The sequence below is a fragment of the Manduca sexta genome, chromosome 28 (genome assembly GCF_014839805.1).
Source record: "Manduca sexta isolate Smith_Timp_Sample1 chromosome 28, JHU_Msex_v1.0, whole genome shotgun sequence".
Lineage (NCBI taxonomy): Eukaryota > Metazoa > Arthropoda > Insecta > Lepidoptera > Sphingidae > Manduca > Manduca sexta.
Genome location: NC_051142.1, coordinates 2068148 through 2080166, shown reverse-complemented (window position 1 = coordinate 2080166; position 12019 = coordinate 2068148). Strand labels below are relative to the sequence as shown.

Below are 12019 nucleotides of genomic sequence, written 5' to 3'. Positions count from 1 at the left end.
AGGGGCCGTTCAAGTATTACGTACCGAAATTAGGGGGGGGGGGGGAGGGCTTGAAAAACATTACGATACGTTACATAGGCGGGAGGGGGGTCTCATACAAAACGTTATGTTTTTTTTTTATTTTAAAACAATAACAAAAGTATTTTAGCGACTTTCCGCTATTTTGCGTAAAATAATTGTGAATATTACAAAAAAAATTGTCACTTTAGAGTTACCTAACTTTTGGAAGGGGAGCGGGGGCGAACAGGAAAACGTTACAGCGCGTTACATGGGGAGTGGAGAGGTCAAAAATATTCAAAAATGGCGTTACGTAATACTTGAACGGCCCCTTAGCAACGTCATAGGCGCCAGATTTTAGGATATTTGTTTGTAAATGTATCACCCAAAAACTACTACATGGAATTAAAGTTTCACTGATGTATTACTAGAGGTCTAACCTAAAATACATGCTCCATTTTGTCATATTTAATATATTTTCTGGAAAAAAAATACAATTTAAATTATAAATCTTATTTATTATCACATACTTGCATCATTCAATTACATTACACAGGTCTTACATATATACATTGATGTAAATATAATAACTACAGCATATCAAAGTCATCTCTCTGAAACAAAAAAAAAACATGGTTCATAATATTATTCTAGAAAATCATTCATGAGAATGTAAAAGATTAATTTTCTGTTAATATTTTGATGGTTTATACATATGTGGAGTTGTCACGAATTTTTTGGAAAGGTTTTTGAGGCAATGTTAAACTTTTTAAAAACTTTAACTAATGGTACCCAAATACCTGGCTGAAGGATTTCAGGGCACATCCAACCCTTAAATTTTTAATAATATCTTTAAATTTAGTATTTAGAATCGTTAAATAAAAACGCCAGATCAATGAACCAGGTCACAACCTTTACCAGGGACTAACGTCATAAAATTATAATTTGTGATTTACTTATATACTTCTGTTTTATTCACATATTTTCCAATACCAATATGCATATTTTATATGTTACAGTATTTTATATAAAGCAAAAATCTTATGATGATTTATAGTTATTCCATATTACTTTTTGTTAAAAACACCATTACTTTTTGGCCACGTTTTAAGCATATCCATCAAGGCTTCTTCATCCCAATTTAAACAAAAGATGTGTAAAAAAATTAACATTCTATGAATACTTACCATTTCATTATATTCAAGAACATGTTTCCTAATGGCAGAGCCATCCACCCATGTAATGAAGTCTTCCAGGGATCTGGTGACAAGGAATGCGGGGTCCTTGACCACCTCTGGACCAACTCTGACATGACCCTGCTCTATGAACTTTGTGGCTTCCTTTATATTCTGGGACATCTTACCTAAAAATATTTAATTCAGAGAAACATTACATTGTACATTAAAAACAATGTTTTTTAACAAATACACTGAATAATATAAATTAGAATACTTGTTGAAAACTTGTTAAAATTCCAATAATTTTGTCATAGTTTTAGAAATACAAGCTATTTACTTAATGCTCCCATATATACATACATACATAACATCACGCATTTATCCCCGAAGGGGTATACAGAGGCGCAACTAGGGCACCCACTTTTCACCAAGTATGTTCCGTCCCATGATGTGATAGGGGGCGAGACTATCGCCATATCGGGCACAAATTCCAGACTCCGGGCTGATACTGAGCAGAAAAAACCCAAATATCACTTTGCCCGATCCGGGATTCAAACCCAGGACCTCAGAGCGCTATTGTACCGGATATGCAATACAACTACGCCACCGAGGCAGTCTCATATATTACATATGTATGTAATGCAACTTTCAACAAATACACTACTTAAAAAAAGTTATTTAACCCTTTAAATAATATGCTACAATTACAAAGCTAATCTTACTTCTGACCATAACGACTGGTAGTCTTCTCCTGCAGAACGAACTCGCAGACACATTAGCAGCCAATGCAAGATCCCAACGCGTCGGTATAAGCCCCATTTGATACAGTTTCTCTAGTAATTGTGCACTGGACTCTGTTCTAAATTCAGTGTTTGAATCTAGGTCTTTTATTTTATTTGCTAGCTCTCTAATGTCTCTTGATAATTTATTATACCTTTAAAAAACAATTTCGTTAATCAAACCTTTATAATTCTCCTTAAATTTAATTATAAATAAACTTACTTTGTGTAATGCTCTCGCTTTTGAATATGGTATTTTTTCATGACTTTAACTTCGTTTAAATTATTGTCGACCTTCCATGATATGAAGTCAACCTTTTTGAGCAACTTCTGCTCATGAAACTTTAGTTTTCGGACCATCTTTAAAGGTGTTTTTATTTACAGAAATTCGTAATTATAATGTTTCCACTTTTACACGTGCAAGCAGAGACAAATAAACGAGCGTGCAAGTGTCAAGTAAACTTCAAATTTTCATTTTCGTGACATTGACACATGACGTTTATTCAATAATATTCGAAACTCGAAACATTCAAATTGTTCGAAACTCAACATAGCCTGCAGCAGCTGCAGCTGCAGAAGTCAACACGGGGAGAAAACAATGAATAGGATATTTAAATTTCCCCGGCATAGCGGCTGCAGGGTGCTGGAGGAAAGTAGAAAGGAAGTAAAAGGGAAGGAGGAGGAACCATACTAGAATGGGCGGAGTGGAAAGGGAAGAGAAATGTTCGCCCTTATAGGCCTCAAAATGTTAATACAAACAAGAGGTATACACACTGCACTGTAGGCTTAGGGCCGTGACAAATGTCCCCCATACATGGGTGTGCATTTGATGTGAGGACCTAACGCACAAGAATTGCCTCAGGGGGGAAAGCCTGCAGCTTAGCGTCAGTACGATTTTTATGGTCTCAGAAAAGAGCTGTAAACACTGTAAAGTGAAGAAAAGTCTTTCATGCGGGCGAAACCAAGGACCAATGAAGGTCTTTAGTATGATTTGAAAAAGGTGTATTTTTTCTCCTTTGATCTTAGAAGCCTCTGAAAGTATTTTACTAAAAAAAAAACAAACATTTTATATATTTTTTATATTGCAATGAATGAAATAAAAATGGATTTGGATACACGTACAAACATATAAAAGATTGAAAACAGATAATAAAATCATTTATATTTGGTTTATGTCGCAGGACCTTCGTTGTTTTCGGACGAAACACAAATGTCAAAATGTTTAATGTCAGTGTCAATTTAGATTTTCTTATTGACTTAGCTTTTCTCTAGGCAGTGACGGATATTTTGTTCAATAAATCAGCCACATTTTAAGTGAGAAAAATTGGTCACGAAAATGGCCGCAAACAAAGTAGCCGCAAATGAATTCGCAGAATTCCTTCAAACAATTGTTAAGTTAGATGCATTGACCCAAATCACTCAGGATTTGGATAAGGAGCTGGCGGACTCGCAACGGGTGATGAAGGATATTAAGAGCATGTTTGACGCAATACCGAATGCTCCCAACAGGCCAGAAGCCAACAATGGACTACGCCACGACGACATATCGAAGTTTTTAGAGTCCGGCCCACCGAAGCTGTTGCTGCCGGACATGGCCGAGAACACCATCGACGTCGATCTTGACGATGTGATTGCTACAATGAAGGTGTACGCTGAGGATCTGAAGAGAAACATGGCGCTTGCCCAACCACCGCCGACACTCAATAAAAATATCGAGAGTGTTGATTTGCAGCAGTACGCGACCAGCCTGGACCAGCTGAGCAAGCGGCTCGCGAACATCAAGCTCGGTAAAGGCGACGAAAGTCACCACCGCAGCCCCGAGGTCGAAGCCAAACTGGCACAGCTGTGCCAGGATGTCAACATGTTTTCTCAGGTGAATCATTGTTTTTCTATAAGTTATTGTAACTATATACCAATGTTTATGCCTATCAGGTTTGTATATACCTATACCATATTGATTCTGAATTTGTGATAGTATCATAAATAACATTACGGGCAACTATTTCATCTGAAAGCTAAGTATTTTTATTCAGGGTAAAAAGAAGATATACTTCTCACTTTGTATAACATGATATAGTTTGTTACATTGTATCTATATTAACTTGTATATCAGAAAGCAACATTATAATTGTCCAATTTTTTATGATGATGTAACTTGCACCCTAAATAGAATAAGATATTGGTGCAACTTTTGCATGCACAGCTTTTTGAATTAAAAAACAATACATGTTATTTAACCTAGGAATTGAATAACAAACCTTAAATTTTACACCCTTTGTATGCTGTCAGTTACTTATAATAATAAAACAGCAAAGCTTTTACCTTTTTTTAAACATAATTATTTCAGGTAATATGTATTCTTTTACTTCATAATTATATTTCCACAACAGATGGTGCAAGCAAAGACAACTCTCAGCGAATGCAATCAGAACTGGACTTCCACAGCTCAGGAGACGGATGCTTTATGCTACGACAACATTATAAACAAACTACTCTCAGGCATTAATGAAGTCACATATTTGCTTCGCAACAAAAATTGAATTCATTTTAAGATTTCTGAGGGGCTAGAGTACTAAGACAATGTACGTCTTACTACTGGGTCTTCTTTATAGAGGAATGGCCATAGTTCTTCACCAATGAGTGTTGAATTGTATTTATCCTTTGAATGTCCAAGCATTGTAATATGCTTGTAATCTTAAGAGATGAGGTGGTTGTCTCATACATGATGACATATTGTGATGTTTACACACCCAGATGATGTGAGGAAACCAATATTGATTGTGATTGGTGCCTATCCATGTAGCAACACTTCTTGACTTTTACTGTAGACTTGACTTAATGTATCACAATTATGTAAGCCTTTTAACCTTTATAGGAATTAATTCATTGTTAGTATTTATTGGTATTCCACTCATTTGTATTTCGCACAAGTTTGGTATAGGTGTTAAGATGAATACAGTTCTCACAGTTTTCTCTTTTTTGGTTTTAAATTTATTAGTATATATAATCTATGAATAAATGTTGCTGCAAAAGTAAATTTCAATAAAAAATCTTGATTTCTTTTCACACAATATGTGTTCATAGTTACTGTTAACTTGTGTTTAGGTTTTATACTTTCAATTGTATTTAATCTCAACTAAGATTTTGAACATTGTTATATCAACATTGTCTGTTCTACTGTGACACAAATATATTGATTTTGTTATTAGTAATGATCTCCTGATGAGATTGATGAAGTATGTTAAAAAATATGAATCCAGGATCTATGTTACTATAGGTTTTATTGCTGGTTCTTGTTCTCAAAATCATGGTTATTATTTAAATGACATGTTTTCCAAATATATAGTATGTTGAGGTGAGGGTATAATAAACAAAGGTAATAAATTATCTCTAAAACTTGATATGTATAAACCTTTGAAATAGCAAATTTATTAATATCTTCTCAAAAAGGAAGAAAATGCAATAAATAAAATCTTTAGTCAACTTAAAAATATTTATGATTAATTTCCAATATGTATAAAAATATTAACTTTAAATATAATATTGAACAATGTTTTTGTCCTTGTATATAAATATATGTATACTTATATCACAGATCAATAATATATTATTTAGTCATTTTTTGTATCAGTATTATGTGTTAGCCAGTGTTAAACACATATTTTATCATACATATTACACTGTTCAATATGACTCATATAGTCAGTTTGTGGAAGATTTGTCTCTGTAGTCATAAGTCAATAGTCATAAAAATATCTCATGTTTATTTAAATTGTAGAAGTCAAAAATATAATTAAAATTCATGTCACATTTCATTGTTTTTTTTTAAAGTCCATAATGTCTATAATTTTAAAAGTGAATAAAAATAAATCTAAATACATACATGAAACATAATACAACATTATATGCACTTAGTCTATGAGAATCAGTTGTCCCTGTCAAGTTTCATTCTTTTTCTCTCTGTGTCATGCTCTGTTGGTTCATTGTCAACATTCATTTTGTTGTCATTAGACACTTTCTCATCAGCCTCTAAAACCTTTAATTTAATTCCGCACAGAGTGGCTTCGTGCAGAGTTTTCATAGCATCTTGTGCAGACTTAACTGATGCATATTTGGCAAAACCAAAAGTTTTATTTGGGAATGTTGCAACATCAATGAGGTCTCCAAAACGGCAGAAGGTGTCTCGTAATACGCTCACAGGAGGAGGATGAGGCTTAAACACTAAAAAGCATCTTTGGGCAACTTTATTGTTACTAGACATGGGTTGCACTGGGGGCAGGTTCACACTACAATAGTTATCCTGAGCCTCAGATTTTATTTCCCTCCCTGATGATGCGGCTTTTATAAGGGTGGACGCTTCGGCTATTGCATCAGCTAGCTGTAAGAGATCAGGATTGCCTTCTACAGCATTTTTTATATTATTTACAATACTAGTTAAATTATTTGCTGCTTTACTAAGAGGATTCTCATCTGGTTTCACCGATATTATTTCTCCAGATGGGTATTCAAAGTTGTTTAATTTCTCTACAGCATAAGATGCAGATTTTTCACTGTCATATGTGACAAATGCTTTGCAGCAACCATTATATTGGTCTAGAGAGTACTTGCACTGCATCATCCCTGGGATAACATTAAACAATCTCTCAAGATACTTTTGTAAAACAGGGGGGCTGCATGTCACAGCTACTGTGTCATATTCCTGAGGTTTACTTTTGATAAGTGACATTACATTATCTCTCTTATCATCTCTTGGATGGTGGTAGTCATGATAGCTGTCCTTGTGCAAACTAAAATTACTTGAGTAGCTTTCGAAACTCTCCAAACTATTCCTACCCCTCTTTAACTCATCTTTTGGTGTTGCAAATATTGGTTTGTACTTTCTGTCGCATTCCTCGAGTGCTTTGGCTGCGTCTAGAAATGTCGTGTAGTGAACATAAGCAAAACCTTTACACTCATCAGTGACTTTATCTCTCTGTAATCTGACTGATTCAACTCGCCCAAATGTGGAAAAGTGACTGCGTATTTCACTCTCACTGCATTCCTTGGGTACTTTTATGAACAGTCGCCTGTATTTGTCTGGGTTGTTGTTTTGGCTATCGTTCTTGTTTGTTGCGACCATTACTTTGATCGGTTTATGGCTATTGTTTGGCAAGGTTGTTAAGTGTAGGTCTTGGATAGCGGCCGCCGCTGACGACGTTTTAGCGTATTTGATATAAGCTATGCCTCTGGACTCGCCTGTAGTGCGATCGCGCGGCATATGGACGTCGTCAATGTTCCCATATTTTTCGAACACCGGCCTGAGATCATCCTCACGCATCTGCTTGCTGCAAACCACGAACACTCTGGAGTATGGGGGTTTGTCATCATTACGGTCGTCGTTACGCGTAGATTGGTTCCAGTTATTCATTATCACGGTCTAACGGTATTTATGTTTTAGTCACAATCAGGTCGAACTCAACGCAATAGTCGGAATTAACTGTCTCACATTTGTCGTCTCTGTTCACGTCTTCTTGCATATAATGTACATATTATTAAAATATCTGATTCATAATATTTTGCACAAAGTATGTTAGTATTTGCAATATGTAATGTGTGCGAAACAAACGGTCATTCACCTTATTTTGATACAGATTGCAAAAAAGTGAAATACAGCTATAAAAATCCCACAGAATATATAAACTATACCTAACAAACATACTAAAAACTAACGACAGGCTTATTCGAGAAACAGACCTTACGCTAGGGGACTAGACTGTTTTTTTTTGGATGGAATGAGTTGCAGTTATTTTTAATTCTCACCATAATTGGAGATGTGCAAATAATATTTAGTCTACTTCTTTTTATACATTTGTGAAACGAGACAACAAAATGTATTTTGATTTTGAGACGAAACTTTCTAAATAATTTATGTATCCGAATGCGTATGTGTTTATTCTATGACAAATTGCCTTGCATGTCAAAAAAATTTAGTCTTTGGCCATTAATCCATAAATGGTTGTGTTTACATGTTAGGATTTGCCTCAAATGTAACTAAAATAGATGGGATTAAAATGTATATTTTTTATGGAAACTGATCTAAAAAAGTATATATTAAATATGTTGTGTATTTCGATCTTTTTAACTTCTTAATATTTACATCCTTTGCTCAATTTATTCGTGTATTGCGCACCAGAAAATATGTTTCATAAATCCGATAATTCGTTTAGTTTTCGGCAAAGATTTTGCAGAAATGACGATTTTGATGATGAATTAAACGACTTGTTTAACAAAAAATTTCAGTTTCGTTTTAATTCTTTATGGAAGCTGCCAGATGCCGGCTCTTGGTTTTCTGTTCCGCCATGGAAGGTGAAAGAGTTGGAGGTGTTGAAAAGCCGGCTGAACTTCCACAAGAGTCAGCTAAACGACTTTAATATCGAAGAGTGGAGCAGTCACACGCGGCGTCGGAACCCGGCGGGCGAGGTGGTGTGGAAAATAAGGTGTCTCATCAACCCTGAATTTCTGACACAGGCTTGGACGAAATTCTATGAATGTGCCTGCACGTACAGCGTGGTGCCAACGCAGGCTGTGGCCGACGGGAAGTTTGTCTCTCTGCACCTCTGTGAAGCGCCAGGAGCTTTTATCACATCACTTAATCATTATTTGAAATCTAATCATCAGAATACTGAGGTTAGCTATATTATTTTTAAAAAATTTGTCTATTTAGCATTTATATAATGTATAACGTTAACCACTCATTTGAATTATATATATTGTTAGAAACTGAAGTGAGTCAATTAAAAAATAAAAATAACTATCACTGGCTACAGAAATACTTTCGCCAATAATTTACCATCCAACTGATCGCTACGACTGTCCACGACCAACTACCTCAGTCTGTCAAACGCTCAGTGATTTTATAGCAAAAGAGTGTCACAAATACGCTCACAATATTTTTTATTGTAACAATATTTATATATACTTTATGTTTATGTAGTGGAAATGGATAGCCAACACTCTGAATCCATACTATGAAGGCAACTCCCCATCAAATATGATTAGCGATGACAGATTCATGTACCACACTCTTGACAACTGGGATTTTGGAGTGGACAATACAGGGAATCTCATGGACTGGGACAATTCACAGGCCCTCATTAGGAAGGCAAAGGCACTGGGAAAGGTAATCGTTTTTAAATTTACTGTCATAAATTCCAGACTCATGCTGATACTGAGCAGAAAACTTAATTTCACATTGCCCAATTTGTTTTTTGAACCTGAAATCTCAGGACAATGTCTTAATGCACATTCATTATGATAATGCCACGGAGGAACTCCAAATTATCTCAATTTTACCTATTTAATATTATGTCATTGCATTTAGTATTATAAAGCAATACTAAACCATTTTCGGTATATCTGTGACCAGGTGATGTTGGTAACAGCAGATGGCTCCATAGACTGCCTCCAAAAGCCTGATGCACAGGAAGAGGTTACGTCTCCCTTGCACTACTGTGAAATTGTCACTGCGCTGCAAGCTCTAAGCCCCGGTATGAATTTTTAATTTTTAATACATTATCAGTGAATACCAAATGAAACCACTATTGCTTTTAAGCATTTAAACATGACATAAAAACACAACTGTTACCTTTTTAATTTCAGGCGGAACTTTCATATTCAAGCTGTTCACTATATTTGAGCATTCTACAGTAAGTTTGTTGTACCTCATTAACCATTTGTTCACTGAGGTCAACATCTACAAACCTGTCACATCAAGACAAGGAAACTCTGAGGTTTATGCTATTTGTCTTAAGTACAAGGGTACAAGTTTATTGGAAAAATACATCCCAGTATTGAAATCGGCATATGGCACAGAATTATATGCCAATATGTCACTATTCCCACTGAATGATATACCAGAAAGTTTCCTCAAACAGATCCAAGAGTGCGCCTACTACTTTTGCTCAATACAGTGCCAAGTCATCAATAATAACCTTCAGGCATACTTGATGCAAAACAACATAGCGTTGCACAGGAACATAAAGAAAATTCGAGCTATTGTTGCTACAGAGTTCATTTGGCGATACAACTTAAAGCCATTGGAATTTGAACAGGAAATGTTAAAGGGCATTTTGCATGAGGAGAACAAGATCAACACAAACCCAAGATATCACCGAGGCTCATACACAGAGCGGCAGCTGTACACAAAGATGTCACTGCGTGAGAAGCTCAGTAACTTAAACTCCTTCCTTCACACGGAAGTGCTATCAAATCCTATGATTTTAATTAGCGAACCGATTAAATGGATCTCGTATTATAACAACACAATTGAACTTAAACATGTGTTTACGTATGGACATCCTTTGCAGAGAATCAACAGTTCCAAGTTCATATTTGTGCCGATTTTTAAACTTTATCAGCAGATATTGGCTGAGGAGGAGTTTAAAGACATTATCTTTTGTGAAGAAATAAGGAAACAGGTCTCTGAAACTGGTGACATAGGAGTGGAAGTAGGCAAAGTTTTGAACTTACCAGATTTTGATTATGTGGAGAGTTATAATTCTTATGAGAAAAGGTGTTTTAAGATGGTTTTAGACATTTTGAGAGAGATGACTGTTGGTGAGACGTTGCTGTTGCACAATTTTAACACACTGACACATTTTAATGTAAGCATATTGCACATTATATCTAGGAAGTGCTTTGAAAAGACTGGTTTTTTATCTCGAGGAGGAATCACCCTAAGCAACTTCATGGGCAAGTCTGCAGTAAAATATCTAGAGGTTGTTGGGGAGGAGTGTGAGAAGGTGAAAAAGGAAGGCGCAAAAGATGTGCTGAACTCTCTCCCGGTACAGGCGACAAACGCTGGGGAGTTCTTCAATAACATTGTCTTCTATAATAACACATTCTACAGGAACAAATGCATAGAACATCTCTCGAGGATTGAAAAGTTTATATAAGATATTTATGAGACTATTTTTATGAATCCCTTTGTTATTGATGTTATGTATACGTACTTGTTGTTGAATGTGTCTATCTAAAAGAGTTTTATATGTCGCGTTTAGCTATTTGTGGAAGTAGTTAACAAACGTATCTAATTTTATAAAATCAAATTTTATAATATCTTTCTATTCCAATTATAAATCCAGATATTGAAAGTCTTCTTTTGTCAGGTGTGATATTGTTGTGTGAAATTATATAATTAGGCCTATTCATTATATTAAATGGAGTACCATTTGCTTCATTCCTTCAATAAACTGTATTTAATGAACAGATCATGCAAAGGCCATTAAAATATAAAGTTATTACATGCAATGTTTTTAACAATAATAACTATTGTGCTAGAATAAATTAACAAGTAGCGATGTGTAAAACTCTTTTCTTTTGTAAATAAATCTTCCTGAATGTGATATAAAGTCTATATATAAATCCATAACGTAACTTTCATAAAATGGTTTTATTTACTGTAATATAGGAGCACCCTTTTTTCTTTCCAAAGCTTTACATTTTTTTGCTCGTAAATAGGAAAACCTGGTGTAATAATCTGGCGATTAAAGCAATATCGATGATTTAAAACTTCGTAGGTATCGATCTACTTGGGGTTAATCTCACAGATAGATTAGATTTAAATTGTCGGTTAAAATGAAAATGCTTAAAAGAATAGGATACGCCTTGGATCACATTTTGCTCAAAGCCTATGGCGTAGGTAAGGATGTTCTGTGAGAAGGGGGATAGCTGGCGAGACCAAAAAAGAAACACGGAATTCGTAAGACCTGTAAGGACGTCTCTTTTTAATAACGCCCATACTCAAAGCCACTTTGCTAAGGTATACCAGACAACCGGAATAAATATATTATGTTTCTAGATAACTGTAGTTTGTTCTAGGTCCAATGGTATAATATTCGGGAAAAAATGAGAAAACGATAACATTTTACATTCATCTTCATTGTGCCCCATAACAAACGTGATCAAAGTTCAAAATAAATTAATAAATCACTATTGACTGTACGCCTTATTATTCGACTACGATGAAGCAAGGGAAAGGTACGCAATGACAAAAATGTGTTTTATTTATTTATTTATTTGAACAGC

At 35.1% G+C, this 12019-nt stretch overlaps 4 protein-coding genes across 4 annotated transcripts; 2 read left to right on the top strand and 2 right to left on the bottom strand.

Moving 5' to 3' along the window:
- Nucleotides 1-494: 494 nt before the first annotated feature.
- On the bottom strand, nucleotides 495-2435 carry LOC115448395 (U3 small nucleolar ribonucleoprotein protein IMP3). Its single transcript, XM_030175814.2, has 4 exons — nucleotides 2178-2435; nucleotides 1898-2109; nucleotides 1185-1360; nucleotides 495-611 (listed from the first exon to the last, which is right to left on the bottom strand). Exons 1-4 carry the CDS (start codon nucleotides 2312-2314, stop codon nucleotides 588-590), a joined length of 549 nt encoding a protein of 182 aa, XP_030031674.1. The 5' UTR covers nucleotides 2315-2435; the 3' UTR covers nucleotides 495-587.
- Nucleotides 2436-3181: 746 nt separating this feature from the next.
- On the top strand, nucleotides 3182-5764 carry LOC115448382. Its single transcript, XM_037444336.1, has 2 exons — nucleotides 3182-3827; nucleotides 4345-5764. The coding sequence occupies exons 1-2, from the start codon at nucleotides 3291-3293 to the stop codon at nucleotides 4492-4494; spliced, it is 687 nt and encodes a 228-aa protein (XP_037300233.1). The 5' UTR covers nucleotides 3182-3290; the 3' UTR covers nucleotides 4495-5764.
- LOC115448381 (RNA-binding protein 45-like) lies at nucleotides 5760-7668 on the bottom strand. The gene has a single exon (XM_030175797.2). The coding sequence runs from the start codon at nucleotides 7359-7361 to the stop codon at nucleotides 5880-5882; it is 1482 nt and encodes a 493-aa protein (XP_030031657.1). The 5' UTR covers nucleotides 7362-7668; the 3' UTR covers nucleotides 5760-5879.
- Nucleotides 7669-7908: 240 nt separating this feature from the next.
- Nucleotides 7909-11379, top strand: LOC115448380 (cap-specific mRNA (nucleoside-2'-O-)-methyltransferase 2). The gene is made up of 4 exons (XM_030175795.2): nucleotides 7909-8620; nucleotides 8928-9113; nucleotides 9360-9480; nucleotides 9593-11379. The coding sequence occupies exons 1-4, from the start codon at nucleotides 8132-8134 to the stop codon at nucleotides 10885-10887; spliced, it is 2091 nt and encodes a 696-aa protein (XP_030031655.1). The 5' UTR covers nucleotides 7909-8131; the 3' UTR covers nucleotides 10888-11379.
- Nucleotides 11380-12019: the final 640 nt, after the last annotated feature.